Raw genomic sequence first — 16,604 nt, forward strand, 5'->3', positions numbered from 1 at the left:
CTCAGTCCAGAACATATGCTGAAACCCTGCACAAAAAAACGCTCTCTAATACACACACTCACAGGCACTCAGGCACACATAAACAATATACAAGCAAGACAGTGTCATTTGAAAGCGAGGACATGTGCACACTTTAGAGAAGTGTATCCTCCCATGTTGTGTATTCTCCCTCAGTAAGCTCAGCGTCCCTGTCAGGTAGCAGGAGTGCCATGTCCTAGACCCTGTTTGATTGTAATCCTGCCATGTCAGCCTTGAACCTGACAAACTGCTAGACAGGCCAGTTAGTATTCATTCTAGTAGCTACATGTTGATAATAAGATAATTGGCATTCTGCACTCTCTCTCTCACTAGCAGGCCTATAGATCTGCTACTATAGGTCAAAGACCCGATCAAAGTCCACCAGCTCTAATTTGCAATGCTAATCACCCCCCAACAAATAATTGTGCTTAAGAACTGTGTTAAATGAACCTCTCCGGAAGCCCTCATAATGTGACTTTTTGTCTGCGTAAGAGACATAATAGCAAAGGGCTTTTAATTCTGTGGAGAATGCGCTGCCCCGTTATTAACTCATTAGACCTTGACGCTTTGATTCAGAGCCATTGTCTGACCTTCCCACTCTGGGTAAGTGGGCTGGGTAACATCACAAGGCTCCGGCGTGGCAGTACTGTGAGGAAAATATTCCAGCTATCACATATAATCAGATCATTGTACATCTTTAATGTCCTGTGGCAGTTGTGTGTAAGGAATAAACCAGTGTTAATGCAGGAATCGAGATGGATAATCACAGGGGGCATAATATTCGTGTTAACAAGAAGATAAGCACTAAGCAAACATGGAAATTAGCAATGTGCTAAGCAAACATGGAAATTCAATTCTCAAAAAACAACAAAAAGCAGGTAGAGATTCCAAACAGATAATTAACAGCTTCCTTTCCATTATAATTGGAATCAGTCTATCCCATTCCTGGGAAAGAGGGCAGAAAATTTAATCAGTGTTGTGCAGATAGAAATTACTGCCATTCTCCACCTTAATTAGATGTCTTTGCTGAAATCATAGCATGGGCAACCATGCTGGCATGCAGCGCTCAACATATGGCTGCTATCTATACACACATCTCCCTCTTGCAGTCGTTGTCTTTGAGATGCCTCCTCGACCCCTGAGGCGCATTCTGGCTGCCGGTTTTCCCTCTGCTGCCATCTTGTTTCCCTCTTCAGACAGATTAAAAGAACATATCTTATTTCTGAGGTCTTTTCTCAGTACTAATTTGAGAGGTCTGTGTTTCTCGTTTGGAATATGCTCCTCTGATTGGAGTGCGAGGTAGCACATGTGAATGGCATCCAAAGTATTGGATTCTTAAAGGCTCGCTCAGCACAAAGCATGCAGCTCAAAACGAATTGATAGATCAGAGGAAAATGCGGCAGATATTATCATCCCATTCCAGATGGTCATTTGGATGGCAACAAATGGTCCACTGAGCAAGTCCCACAGAGATTAAAATATTAAGCATGCATTTACAAATCTCTCCTGGCACAAAAACAAAAATGAAATTAAGGAGATTCGCCATGCGAGAACAATGAGTAGTTGACTAATGGCTCGTTCACTTACTTCATCACAGCCCAGGTAGCTAGTAGGCCAGGATGGCTGCTGTATTTGCATGCTAATGCGGTTGCTGGAAGCTGGGCGTGCACACACTGAGGCAGAGGATCAACCTTGTGGTGACATTAAAGCGCTGTGGAGACAAGTCAGTCCAGCCTGCTGCGGCCGCATGCAGTGACACTACCTTCCTGTCCTAGGATGTACTGTACCCCGGGCCTCATGCTTGCGCTGTGTGCGTGTGAACAAGCAAGATCCTTTGTGTTTGTGTATGTTCGTCTACTTGAGTCAAATTGTTCCCACCATTATCCATGTCTTATTTTGTGTTTCTTTTTATTTCTCCCTCTGTGTGTGTGTGTGTGTGTGTGTGTGTGTGTGTGTGTGTGTGTGTGTGTGTGTGTGTGTGTGTGTGTGTGCACTGATAAATTCTTGTTTCAAACTGTACAGTTTTATGTTTGAGTGATGGACCATAAAGAGTGTAAACAGGAAACCTACAGTTATGAATTGTTTTGCACAATTTCACTTACCTCTGTGACTGTGATGGGAAATGTGTTTCCTCTGAGTGCTGACGCCCCCTCTCTCTCTCTCTTTCATCAGGAGGTGATGCAGATGGAGCGCCAGCTCGGGGGTCGGCTGATTGACGAGCCTCACGTCCTGCTTTTCAAAGACAGCTACCACAACCTGCGCCTGTCCATCCATGACATGCCCCAGGCACACTGGAGGAGCAAGCTGCTAGCCGGTTACCAGGTGCGTTGGGCGGCCCTGCAGGGCTGCAGGGGCAGGGAGTCACTCCAGATCAGAGAAGAGAGCACGGAGATGTAATAGAAGTGCCTGTCTGAATTTGTCAAATTTGTGTATCAGCACTGATAGGGCTTTCTAATGTATTTGTTTGTACACTCAACTTAAAATCCATGTTGTTTGTAGTTATTTTAAATTAGCCATCCAGAGAAATTAAAGGAGAATGGTCTACATGTCGGCAAAAGCAATGTTACTGAGTAATCAAAAGTTCCTCTGGAGCAACTTTTTATTGTTAATGAGGGTTCATGGTCCAGTTGTCTCTCTGGAAAGTTGTTTTAATTTTAGTTGGTTCAGAGTTTTAATTAGGTATGTTTTGGTTTGGCTTCAGTTGATCACTTTAAAGATTCACACAAAGGAGTGTTTTTCAGTCTGTTACTGCAGGACTCTTCTGTCCAATAACCTTTCTATTCTTGGCACTGCTTGCAACTTTAAGTCATTTGTCGGAGTCGAGGGAACCTTTTTAGGCGTATGTGTGCACCTCTGTGCATAGAGCGTGCATGTTTTTGCTCACTTGTACCTGTGCACGAGGTGTATACGTGTGCATATTGGAGCTGGGTTGTGTGCACCAACCCATAGCTGCAAGCTGATTGATTATCCTAGCTGCCGCTTTCTCAAAGGGAGCTCAGATGAAATATAGAGCAGTATGTAAATATCTGGAAACTTCTTGGAACCTCTCCACCTCTACAGCACTCCCCACACCTGCGTGGCCCACTGCACTGCAGCCCGGCAACAGAGACATGAGGGGCGTTCAGAGAGGACTAGAAAATGTTGTGGCTGTAACTATGTAAGCACTGAGCACCAGGTCCCCAAAGAGAACTCACAGACTGTGCCAAGCAAGCAGCGGCAGCAACAATGCACCCAGAACAGAGGCTTATTCCTGTGGACTGTGCCTGTTCATTTGGAAGTGTTATTCCCCTCTCAGCAGTGCGGTCAAAAAAGGCCTTTAGTCTCCCTGGGGCCCTCGTGAAGACTTTTGTGCGTTTCACCCGGCTCCCTCTGTTATCTGTCTGCCTGGGTAACAGTGCCCCCGTTTGGTGGCAGCATGTACTGCAGCCCCACTTCACTCTCAAGTTCTTGTCAGCTGTTGAACCCAGGGTGAAGTGCGGAGATAGTGTGCCCTGTTTTTTTTTTTTTGTTCAGTTACCTCTCTACCTCTCTTGGGATATGTAAATGAAGCATGAATATGGAGCAACAGAGAAAGAGATGTACAAATTGTCAGCCTTGAATAAATTCTACCAAAAACTCCCTGGTAGTTGTTTGCTAGACAGAAGCTAGTGCTATACAGCGATTGTACTTGAAGCTATTATGCATACATATATATCTCTGTGCCACATGATGCGTTTTAGATACAAAGTAGTGTGCGTGATGTTTCAGCAACATCTGAAGGTCTGTGCGGAGATGCATGTACAGTGCATACTTGCAAAGAGAGGCTGAAAAAGAATGGATGAATAGAAAATGTTTCTCATAGCAGAGATATAAATATGTTGTGTTATCTCTTAAAATAGTTTGATTGCTTCTGTAATCAAGTCAGACAGTAAGACAGCTATTAACTCCCTTTAAAATGTCTATATGTCAGTAACAGCACATTATCTCCTTTTAACTTAGCTGAATGTTGTCAGTCTGCCGCCTCAGATATATTTAGCCATCTTCACCCAACGATGACAGCTTATGTGAGTGTAATTAATGATGATCGGGGTATATTCTAGGCAGGCGGTCCTGTTATAGCGTGTTTCAGACATGCAGTTCTGACTGTGCTGCTGCGTTGCCGCTTGTGCGTGCTGCGTATTTTGTTTTTTCTTCTGCAGGAGATCCCGTTCTACCACATCTGGAACGGTTCCCAGCGGTACCTGCACTGCACGTTCACTCTGGAGCGACTCAGCCTCAGCACCTGTGAGCTCACCTGCCAGCTGTGCGTGTGGCAGGTGGAGGGGGAGGGACAGAGCTTTAGCCTCGACTTCAACATTGCCAAGGTAACATCCAGCACACCTACTCGTTTAGAGCCAGCAAGTAATTACCATTATTCCAGATTTTCATTAGTCATGTCTTTATGCCGTGCTGAGAATAAGGCTGTGCTGCATGGCTATCATTCCTAACAGGACACCCGAGCCGTGGACTCTGAGTTTCTGTTAATGGACAGTAACGCCACAGCTCTGGCAGGGCCCAGCGCCTTTCAGATCCCGTACCTCATCAGGCAGAAGATCTGCAGCAGCCTGGATGCCCCCTGTCCCAACGGATCCGACTGGAGAATGCTAGCACAAAGACTTAAACTTGAGAGGTAAATACCATCTGTACAATAGCATAATGCCTTATCTGATCACTGATCGCTGGAACAGGCTGCTTACACAAAGGCTCTCAAAGAAATGCAGCAGAGCCTCATTAATCCAAACCCCTTGAGGAATAGAGGTTGCACAGGAGTATATGTACAAGACTTGAACACCGCCAGTTTAAATGAATGAACATGCAATCACACTGATTTTGAAGGCTCATGCTAATGTCGAGGTTAACATGTAACTATGAAATTATAATTGGCGACAATCAGTGTAAAGTGCGTCACCGCAGTCAAGTGTTTCCTGAGAGTTTAGGTAAACAAGGTTCTGCCTTAGCAAACTAATCCCTTATTCGACACAGCTAACATTATAGGATTAATGTGGACTTGATGGATACAGCTATCACTCTTGTAAGAAATAACGACCCCCTTCCTTTCCTCAGGAACAGGTAAGCAGCTTAAAGTCTGCAGCTAAACTTGTACCCGCTACATTCTGCTTAACAGTTGTAATTGGAAAGGTAGCAAGCTAGCTGCCCATCAGCAGCAAAAAAAGATGGAGCAGGTTTGGATCTGTGCCGACATCAGACAGTTACTGTACTCTATCACTGGAGCACCTGTAACAGAAGAGAGCCAGGCATTGATCCCTTATCCTCCAATTTAATTTCTACCTCGTAATTAAATCAAATAGGTACACTTAATTTGTCCAATCAACTTTATTTACCCCAATTAATCACAAATTGAATTGATGCACTACAGGTTTAACTAGCAATGTTTTGCTCAACATAATCAATTCTCATTTAGGAAGGAACAACTGCTCTGTTTGTTTGATCTGTCCTTAACAACATGTTTTCCCGAAAAGGCAGCGGCTCCTTGGCATTCTGTCATGCAGCTATTTCTGTGTTTGTTTCTGTGTGTGTAAAGTGTTCAGACCGAGCGGAACGGGACCAATCAATAAAACTTAAAATGCCAAGAACCTTTTATTTGATCTTTCTCTCCTAAGACTGTGCAAACGGCTGTGTCTGAGCCATACAAGATAAGCTTGTGTTTCACACGGCGAGGTGAATAAGCAGGGCTGACACGTCTGACGCTAAGCTCCGTCTTTTTTTATCTGAATAATGACACAGAGGTTTGTTCCTAGACAATTTTTTTGACCAACACTTCACTTTGTTGTGCTCTCCCGACGCAGAGGGAAGGCTGTGTGTGCCATAAAATCCAATTGATTCAAAATAGGAGAGTGACACTGTGTTCTTAGTGCTTTGGTACTTCCAAAGCAGCCATGTTTAGAACCATCACAGAATGCTTCACTAGGCAAACAGAAGATACAAGGAAGTAATGGACTCTGTCTGACCTTTCTCAAGGTGAAAAGGACTTGGTGGCGTTTTCAGCTTCCTGTCTCACACCCCTCCCACCCGGCAAAAAAAAAAAAAAAAACACTCACAGCACAATCCCCCTTTGTGCCAAGAGTTAAGTTCTCTTTTTTTAATGTCATGTGTGCTCTACATAACAGTTAAGGCCCTAGACATTTGGAGAACAGAAAAAGGCCATTAAATCAAACAAGCGTCTTCGGGTACCGCGGGGATCAGGTCCCACTCAACATCAAATATACAGCTGGCTGGGGCCACTGCTTTGTTGTCATTGATTGGGTTTGATCGTAAAGGTTCTGCTCCTAAAATGGAAAAGGTCACTTCCGACTTAACTGTGAAAGTCCATATAGGATTTACTATATGAGGATTTAGGGCCAATTTCAACATCAAATAAAGAGGAATGAGGCTTATGCTGTTAAGCTTCAAATGAAAATTGCTGGAGATTCTGTATTTGATGGCAGTTTCAAGAGCTACACTGTGTTCTTGTACCTTTTATCATTTTTTTACTTAGTGCTCCAACACAGCATATCTTGATGTAGCAATATAACACCATAAAACTTGACATTGACAGAGTTACAAGAAGCAGTAGCACAATAAAATACTGGCTGAAAAGCTTTCCTTAGACTCTGTTTGTGTGGAGCAAATGAGAGTCTGACTGTTTTGATATGTGCACATGGTTTGATTTAATAAAAATGTTATTTTTGTGCTCTCCTCTCTGCAGACACATGAGTTTCTTTGCATCCAAAGCGAGCCCAACCTCTGTGATCCTGGACCTGTGGGAGGCACAACATTTCCACAGTGGCAACATCAACCAGCTGGCCACGGTCATGGCTGACATTGGCAAACAGGAAGCCATGATATTCCTGGTCTCTGATGGCGAGTGCTAACCCAGAACAGGGGGAGAGACTGGTGCAGAGGAAAAGTACAGAACACAACAACACACAAAAAAAAAACAACGGCAGCAGGAATCGAAGAGGAGAGCTCTCCCAATGTCCCTCTTCTTCTGAAGATAGTAAAGGGTTTATATAGGATTGAGTCCGTTTCCCATCGAACAGAGTAAAAATCTTTAAACTGACCAAATAAGGGAAAAGGAAGTGTTATGGGGTGTGGGGAAATGTATCCATGAACTCGAGAAAGTAGAGAAAATACCCTTTATTTTCCATCAAAGATCTAAGTTAAATTAGTTCACACCATGGCTCTACTTTAAAAATAACATTAAATTAACTTCATGCCTTTTTTTATAAATAGCCCATTATGGCTAATCTGGAGCAATATGCAAACGTAATGCTATTACTAATGGCCTATATTTCGCAAATTCAATGAATCATTTTGGAACCTAGAAAATGATTAGATATTAAATAAAAGGGATGTGACAAAAGGTGCCAGTCATTTCAGGTTCAAGAGAACAGGCGACATATGCAACTGGCAGATTTGTTACATGACATTAACACAGACACTGAGCACATTTTCGACAAGGTCATCAGGGTCTGTAAGCGTCCCCTCCCGTCCCGCCTACTCCCAAACCCTGTCTCATATGTGTCATTATCTGTTTCTTAAAACACACACATAGATGGCTTGTAGCACATCCTGGACTCGCAGGTTTTAAATAGATTGTATGTCAGAGGCCCAAAAACCTGTCTCATCTCGTTTGTGTGTTTTTTAGTCTAACCGGTATCACTACTGTGAATGTAACATCTTGACATCTTGATTCAGCGAGACGCTTCGCAGCTTTCCTGCTTCTAAATCAATATATGTGGGGTTTGGGTTCTTTGAACTTTTTTGAGGGGGGAGTGAGTAATATCTTCACTAAAGTCATATTTCAGAAGCCATTTCTATGGAAAGCCTGTGAATTTGATCTGTCCGCGTCTCTCATTACTCCAATTGTTCATCGTGGCTTTTTTTTTTTTTTTAATTCCACAGCTAATGAACGAGCCATAGGCTTCCAGCTGCATATACATGAACACTGAATGTCGTCGCTCATTTCTAAAATGACATTTTCCTCCTGATTACATTGATTCTGTAGCAGAGAGGATGTTAAAACATAAAAGCATGGCCAAAAGGGTTATTATCCCATATGAATAATGCAGAGCACTTTCCCACAGAAGATCTGACAACAAATTCTTCAAAATCTTCACCAGATTACTCACGTTGAAAGAGTGGTTGTGCAACTTTGTTTTTATAATTCATAAAGCAATGTTGGTGGGAATTCTATATTTGCTGTGTGGCAAATAGTATTTCCACATCAGAGAAACGCCTGTCTCTCAGAGAAAGTTAAGAGTGGCTTATACATAATGTCACGCCTCTGCTCACAAAAGATGCTTTGAAAGGATTTCTTTCAGTTTTATTTCCAGCCAGGAAGGCAAAAATGATCCAGCAGATTCATGCAACAAATCATAAACTGCAACTACGCACTTGCTTATCATATTTTGCTACTGCATTCATTTACAGAGTTCTTTCCTATTATTAATGGATCTGTCAGGTCAGGCAACGTAAAATACACAGAATATCTTTCTTTAAAGTGCAGTGGTTCAGTAATTATTCTTTGTAAAAGGTGTGAGCAATCCCAAACTAGCCATAGTTCTCTCTCCGTCTGCCTCAGGGTTGCATGTGAAGTTGTCTGTTCAAGTTGTAAAGAGAGCCCCTTTTCATTCAGTCCCTCCCTATTCAAACAGCTAGCACAGCCCATCCTACCAGCTCCTGTGGCTTCAACCTTTAACACTAACTGGAGCCTCTTTTATGATTGTCAGATATTTGGAATGTACATTTATGTTTCCTTGTAGTGGGGGAAAAGTGTGTCTTTCTTTTTTCCCTTAAGTGTTTAGAAGTTACTTTATATTTGTGTGGCATCTCGGCACCCGATCAGTCTCTTTCTCATCCTGCGAAACACGCCTCCTCTTGACCAACGCGCTTTAACAAACTCCTGTATTATTTGATGTAGAGATGCCATGAAATCAAATTAAAAACATTTTTTATCCACTTTAAGAAACCCTTGGATCAAGCCCCATTCAGACAAAACGACGATATCACCTTAAATAAATCTTTTCATGTTGAAATGGATCATCGTCACATGTAATATGTAAATACTTTTTCTATACCAGCCGTGTGCTGTCACTTTGCATACTGTATATCAGCAGAATTGGTAACCAAAGTTTTATGAATATCATTTGAGGCCACTACATCCTCATATTGTATCCATTAAATATTGTTTAAGCATTGTTTTACTTGCAGCTACTATAGAATAAGTCAGAGTCGCTGTCTCTTCTAAACTGGACAGTTTGGATCATTTCTATATCTCATTTACTCGCTTTTGTCTTTGAGGCAAGTTAATGCTGTTTGTTCAAGCGGTAATATGTGTCAGTTTATTTTATCACTTTGTAAAGAAATGTAAATTATATTTTAATATGAAGCCAAAAAAAGACACTTAACTGGCGCAGCATTTGTCAAGTCTAAACCGTGACGTGTTTGCCTATATACTGTTCTTTGGCGATCTAGCAGTGAAGACTTTTTGCAGTGTTAAGGGTTTAGAGACTGTTTTACAGGAAGTTTCTATACATATTTTGTTCGTCCTTACTCTGCATATGTCTACCTGATTATTTCTCTAACTGTAAGCATTTAAATACAAGGTGGAAATAGTCACTAATGCTTAGTGGATCACTACACTAGGACATCAGTTCTCGGACACTGACGAGCCAGTGTTAACGCAGCATGTTTTCGATGAGCCATGGCAGTTGTACAGTCAGACTGTGTGTGTGAAACTCTATCACCTCTGTCATTGTCTTGGATGTGTTGTCTAAGCACATTTCAGTAATGTAATTCACCAGCCGCCAGGATGTTCAGCATCTATCTTCACATCTAAACTCGTCCAACAAATCTAACAAATCTGCAATTACTGTGCGTGTGTGATGAATACAGTTCCCTTCATGATGAGATGTGGGCCTGATAGTGGTGTCTAAGACTCGTGTCAGTAACATAAATGCTTTGTTCAAAGGTTTATACGTTTACCCCCCGAGTTATGGGGGCGGGGGGGATTGTTGCATTTCACAACTGTACTTTTTGTGTCACTCATTACTATTCAGTGTCAAGGAAGTAAGTGTGTGTGTGTGTGTGTGTGTGTGTGTGACTGGGTGTGTGCATACCTCCCTGTCACTCTGACTGAACTGTTTTCTTTTTGAACTAAGAACAATAGACTTCTGTACTTGTGAATGGTTTTTCTATTTAGTTCCTTGATTCAATGTTCCTTGCCTTTCTGCAAGTCAAAAATGCTGTATTTATTACATGCCACAGCGCTTATGCAATTGTATAATCCTTTTTTTGTTTTTGTTTTTTTAACCTTTTGTGTTCCTTATCGTCAATGTAAATTGTTGTCAAAACTTTTGTGGCAATGGAAAAACTTCTGCTAAGGGAGATTTTCTGTACTTTTTTGGACAATGATATGGATTTGTGGGTAGAATTTTGGAAATTCGTTTCTAAGTGCTTTCAAGTATTTACTTGGCCTTATGTATATATATATCTATGACATTTCAGAAAGGTATGTATAGTAATTCAACCTGAAATTGTTGTAAATAAATTATATATTGTTAAATCAAGGACTGGATCTTTTTACTTGATAATTAACTTGTGTTGCTCATCAATTTCTTTTAAAAAGGACCATACATGTGGAGCTAAATGTTCTAGCAAATCAAAAAGGATGCTAGTTGAATTTTAGTGAACGTTATATCTCATTGGTGGCTTAATCTGTTCACAAACAAATGTAAAAATGACATTTGTCAAAATTAAATTTGTGATTCAACTATTTCTGTTTCAGTATCTATGCTGGTTGCCTGGCAACTTTATTCATCTTTATCATTTAATGTGCACTTATGAACCGTCAAAGGCAGATGGCTCATGTTTGGTCAGACAAACGGCTGAGATATTCCAAGTAAAACAGCACTAAATACTGTTTATTGCGACTGTGAGGAGGTTTTACTGACTCTCTTGGACTTCTGAGACTTTATCTCTAAAACTCTTGTTAATTACTGTACCAAAAACTCAAGTTGAGACTGACACAGCCCTTGTTCTTAGGAATTTGCCCTGACTCAACCAGTTAGGAGCCACTTATAGCCTCAGGATGTTTAATGAATACGGCCCCTGATCTTCTCATCTAGCTAAGTCGACAAGAAAGCAAAGGATACAAAATATGCACTAGCTAGAACAATTTGTCTAACATCATTAACATTTAACATTTGGAGTAAAATAATACTTCAGATTAATTTAATGACTAACAGGATATTTAAAATTATGTATTTGTACTTTTAGAACATTGATTCACTAGGGTCTTTGTTGCAGCTGTTTGCGTGAAGCTTTTTTTTTTTTTTTTTAAAGTACTCAGAACAAAACATTAGAAAGTCCATTATCCTGTTGTTGGGGAGCAGGTGTTGGTGAGAGCAAAGACAGCCAAAACAGCAGTCAATAGAAAATCTTACAGATGGGTTCACATCAGAAACACTTCAACCCAGTGATCTCCCCCAGCACGAGGAATTACGGATTAATTTTATTTGAAATGTCCAGCAACTATAAAAACAACACTTACAGGCCCGTTCTGAAGCAATATAAATACACAATAAACAATGGCTTGAAAGTACTCTATGGAACAATCACAACATCATTGGAACATGAGGGACAAACATGTTTTTCTTACATTAAAATGTCCAATAAATGATATTTTCAAAGCTTTGACAAATGTCCTTACCGCAGGAGTGTGAAACATTTAAGAACAATAATAGCGCTGTGTCTGTCACCTACATCTTGGACTATTCAATCTGGATCAATTAAGGATTATTACATGATCAAAATTACAGTTATTAACTGCAGTGTGCCGGAGCCAAAGTGATAAGTAAAGCAGTTAGTGCTTCTGTGGAGAGGTGTGGGGGTCCAGTCAGGCAGAAATGGGACACCCCCTTTTATGCTTGACTGGACCCCCATTACGTTAATAGGCACTGCAATAAGAGTCGGTGAGTGGGCCGGGGTCCTGAATGGAGCCACCACTTCTCTACACTTAGTACAGCAGCGGTGGCAGATCATTACTGCAATATGTGAGATTATTAAAGGCTAAGTGACTCCTCCAACTAGGAAGATACCGACTTGATCTTACTTCTGACTGAACAAGGAGGAGATTAGAGTGAGTCGTGAGTATTTTTAACTAACAACTATGATTAAGTCTAGATGACTGCAGCTGTATTTTTAATGTCCAAAGTTACTGATGACATGAAATAATTCCTCAACTACTTCCAGTTATACAACACAGCATTTGGTATTACAGGCAGTAATGTCTGAATTGTCTTAATAGCACAGTAAAGTCAGAGTATGTGAAGCTAACATTAAGCCTCAAATATACAAACAAAGTCTGCAAGATAGAAAAAAGACGGAGTTTTAACTAGGTGTGTGGCTGGCGAAGAGGAGATGTAGAGTGTGTACGAGTGTGCCGGAGGGCGGAGTGGGGTAAAGAGGAGGGAGAGAGAGAGGCGCTCCTTCCTCTGAAGATGAAGCTCGCTCTCTCACACCGGAGCAAAGGCATGGCCTTTGCACAAGGGCTTATCCTTCTTCGAGTAGAACGTCTTCCCCTCCAGGTTGATTTGGCAGAGCTTTAAAGATGAAAGGAGACAGACAGACAGAGAGAGACAGATTGGGGAAACCAGGGCAGAGTAGATATCAGACCTCAACAGTGCCAATGTGAATTTACACAGTTTTCTACTGGCCAGAGCAGGCACATATTATTTACTTGACTGCATTTACTTTCAGTTTTCTTCACAGGGAGATTGAGAGAGTGATAGACTGCAGGTGACAGGGTAAAAGAGAGAGAGACAGAGGGGAAAGCTGCAGGTCCAAAGATGGGGGCAGATTTTTCAGGTGGCATTGTGCTAGGAAAGCCAGAAGAGATGGGGCAAAGAGCCCCACAGGGAGCCATATCAATCAAAATGACTTACAGCACAGACGAAGCACGTATCGTGCCAGCTGTAGCCCAAGGCCTCCAGAAACCGATCGCCGGCATCAATCTTAAAGTCACAGCCATGGCATTTGGTGCCAAACATCTTCTCATAGTCTGCAGAGAGAAAGGTGATGTGAAGAGAGCTGGTGAGCAGCAGAGATATGTGAGATAGCCATCAGAAAAACTTCATGAAATAAATTCAAAAGAGCTTCTATCATCCTGAAGCTCAGGTCAAGCATTCTCTATGGCCTCCGCAATCACCATATGTAAACATCACTTAACCTTTATAGGATGTTCTGGAGCACCGAGTGTGAAATAGGTTTCCACCTCTTTCATCTTTTAAAGAACTGGAGGCCTTTCCTCTTAAAGAGGAGTAATATCCCACCACACACACTAACACACACACAATTAAGGACTTGAATGACGGCAATAAAGATGGATGAAGCTGTTCTGAAGTCAAATGTTTGCTCTTCTTCTCATTGGACACTTGATACTTCACCGTTTGCTTTATTTTGTCCACCCACTGTACATTAGTGCCTTTCCAAAGTGCGAGGGAGGGATTAGGATGAGGGGAAATTGCTCCAGATACTTAACTGGATTTGCCAGTCTCTTTCATCACAGGGACTCCGGGGAAAGTGTCAGGTTATAATGCTGCTTCTCAAGAGTGAGTGGGTGAGAGCTGCACAATCCCTGAAAGATGCTGAGGCAGCACAATGTTTATCAGAGCTAAAGGCATTATTCAGAGTATGAGTACTCAGGTTCTGGCTTCGCCTCTGATAAAGCAACGAGCCACGTCAGAGCCTCAGCAGCGAGAGAGAAACACACTGCCCCGTTAAATCATTTACAGCATAATAGAAGAGCATACACCATTCATAAAATCCAATAGAGAAATGTATGAAGTAAACTGGAGCTAAATAGATTACAGCAGATGAAAACATCACACTTTATGATTGACTGTGGTACGAAGCAAAAGATTCATGATTGTAGTCCTGCACCAAACCCCACAGCAATAATACAACAATGCAATGTTTTACAAATAGCTTGATAAAAAAAAAAATATGAAAATGATTCAAGCTAAACTGGAAAGGGGACGCCCTGCAGTGAGCTTTTTTTCCCCCAAAGAAACAGCTTTGTCATAAAATGCACTCGGCAAGACCTCTGAATCACTCAGTGGTTGCGTTTTTCTGTTATTTGTACCACATCCTCTTATGTACCCTGAGCTGCACTGTACTTATCTATGGCATCCATTTAGAGTAAAGAAATATGACATCTTTCATCAAATAAGCTTGATCACAGAGTTAATGCAGTGTGGCGGGATGTCAGACCCCCCTCTGTTCATGGGGCGCAGTGCAGATTTAGAATAAATGTGCAAGGCTTGATCCATGTATAAAGTTACAGGGGGTCTAACATGCGTTGAGATGTTCTCAGTTGGCACTGGAACTAATCAATCTGCACACTGAGGATTCTGAGCATACTTTTTTTTCTTTTGCCAGTCTTTCATATTTTCTGCAAAAGCATTGCCTTTAAATACTGCCCCCTTTTAATTCAAGTTTAGAGTTACATTTTCTATTAAAAGTGGGGTTTTGTGGATGCCACTGTCTGTTCAGCCATGGTGGCTACTGCTGCTATTGTTTTTCTTCAATTCTTCTCCTAGAAACCACATTAATATGATGTTTCTTTTTGTTTCCAGCTGAGGATTTTTCATGGAGATGCCTTCATATCTTTTATGAAGCCTTAAGAATCTGTGACAGGAGATGTTGTATTACTATTATTAAGTATGAATGAGAGAAATACACAGTCCTTGTGTGAATGGAAAGTGAACAACTTCACATTCAGTGAGGTTGTTAGAACAATATTAATATCCTGGTGTATTTACATTATTGTTATTATTATTACTTACAGTTTTCCAGCAAATGTGTGTGATGGAAACTTTTGACAGTTTGCAGGTGCCTAGTGTGTTTGGAAAGGACAATTTGAATGTTGTGCAGTATATTTCTTTTTTAATATATATATATATAGGCTTTTTGCCTTTATTAGATATGACAGCTCAAGGTAGACAGGAAAGGAGGAGAGAGAGAGAGTGACACGCCGCAAAGGCCACAGTTTGGACCTGAACGCATGGCCATTGTAGCAAGGACTCGGCCTTGGTACATGGGGTATCATTAACATTATTAGCATTAAATGAGTACATTTTGGTGTATGTTTTTCTGTTGAAGTTCAAGGAATCAAGTCATTAATACACCACAGTGTTTAACTCAACCTGTTTAACCCAAAGTGCTATTTTTAATACTGTTTTCCATTATTTTTGTAATTATTTTAATCGAAAAGTAGAATGGTTAATAGAAAGTTACAGTTAAGTAACTAAACAGTGTTTCACCTTTCTCACAGTAGGGTTCACCCTCCTCCATGTAAAAGGCTTGGTTCCTGATGGCAGTCTTGCAGGCTGCACACTTGAAACACTGAACGTGGTAGGTCATCTTCAGGGCATGCATGATTTCCTGATAACAGGAGAAAAGGTTGTACATTTTTTTTTACATCCGTATGTTCTTCCATGTTCTGTACAGAGAAATCACAGATTACTTTAGAACAGCCGCCTTATTCGAGCCTAAAATGTCTCTCCAGGCTAAAATTCCTTCCACGTTTCTTGTTTGTGCTTTGATTTTTCTGAATGCAACAGTGCAGCCCTTACCCCTGTGATCTTCTTTTTGCACTTGGCGCAGTTCGGAGCGTATCGGTTATCGTGACACTTGGTACAGTAGACAGACCCTCTCTCCTCGAAGAAGCCCCCCTCATCCAGGACCGCCTTACACTGTGAACATGTAAATTCCTCAGGGTGCCAAGAACGTCCAAGCGCCACCAGGTACCGACCCCTGGAAAACACACACACACACACACACACACACACAGTTTAACAGCACAACAGAGGCATTAGTAAAATCTGCTACATCATTTTCCACTTTAACAGGGAAAACAAGGACAGCTCTAATAGAAATGTTGGCTCCCTTTCTGAACAATGCGATTAAAAACTGGGCATGTGTCTTTAGTTCTGCTGTGAACTTTGTATCTTCACCTCAAAACAGCTGTTCAATTAGCTTGCAATAGTGAACAGAATAAAAACTAAGGATTCTGTGTTATCTGTGAAATGAGATTTAAATTATTTCAGTCGACATAATGCTTGTCTCCACTGATAACAAAATGTCTCCAAACTGTGTTAATTATGTTGACTGCAGACATAAAGTCTGTCATCGTGTATATTAAGTCTTAAATGATGTGTCATTTCTCTAACAGCGCTTTGAGAGGTGCCAACATTAAGAGTATTTTATCCTGGTAAAATGAATCCAACTGTCACTGCAGATGTGGCGGCGAGGCCTCACCTTATGATTTTGTTGCAGGCGCCACATAACGGGGTCCTCCCACTGTCCTCAGGTGCCTGCTGCGCTGCCTGCAGGATGGAGCTGCGGTTCTGCATAGGCGTCGGCTCGGCCGGCTGCTGATGCTGGGTCACAACGGTGCTGGTCTTGTCTGGGCGAAAGCGGTCGGCGAAATTAGGGTCAGTGACCCACGGCGGTCGACTGGAAGGACCTGAACTGCCTGCTGCTGCAGCCGCAGTCTTGGAGCC

General features: G+C 41.6%; 2 protein-coding genes across 5 annotated transcripts in view; one reads left to right on the forward strand and one right to left on the reverse strand.

The window, feature by feature from the left end:
- The window catches only part of unc5a (unc-5 netrin receptor A), a 124,426-nt gene extending 113,823 nt beyond the window's left edge, over positions 1–10,603 (forward strand). For all 4 annotated transcript variants that reach the window (XM_051419111.1, XM_051419112.1, XM_051419113.1 and 1 more), the window contains 4 exons: positions 2,191–2,340; positions 4,197–4,361; positions 4,488–4,666; positions 6,743–10,603. In XM_051419111.1, the coding sequence (XP_051275071.1) occupies positions 2,191–2,340; positions 4,197–4,361; positions 4,488–4,666; positions 6,743–6,908 (660 nt within the window). In that variant the 3' untranslated portion in view covers positions 6,909–10,603. The remainder of the gene's footprint in view (positions 1–2,190; positions 2,341–4,196; positions 4,362–4,487; positions 4,667–6,742) is intronic.
- Positions 10,604–11,516: 913 nt separating this feature from the next.
- pdlim7 (PDZ and LIM domain 7) overlaps positions 11,517–16,604 on the reverse strand; it is a 32,067-nt gene continuing 26,979 nt past the window's right edge. Inside the window, exons 10-14 of the mRNA XM_051420962.1 lie at positions 16,360–16,603; positions 15,675–15,855; positions 15,363–15,483; positions 12,984–13,099; positions 11,517–12,641 (exon numbers count right to left, since the gene is read on the reverse strand). Coding sequence (XP_051276922.1) covers positions 12,555–12,641; positions 12,984–13,099; positions 15,363–15,483; positions 15,675–15,855; positions 16,360–16,603 — 749 coding nt within the window. The 3' untranslated portion in view covers positions 11,517–12,554. The remainder of the gene's footprint in view (positions 12,642–12,983; positions 13,100–15,362; positions 15,484–15,674; positions 15,856–16,359; position 16,604) is intronic.

The sequence above is a fragment of the Dicentrarchus labrax genome, unplaced genomic scaffold (assembly GCF_905237075.1).
Source record: "Dicentrarchus labrax unplaced genomic scaffold, dlabrax2021, whole genome shotgun sequence".
NCBI lineage: Eukaryota > Metazoa > Chordata > Actinopteri > Moronidae > Dicentrarchus > Dicentrarchus labrax.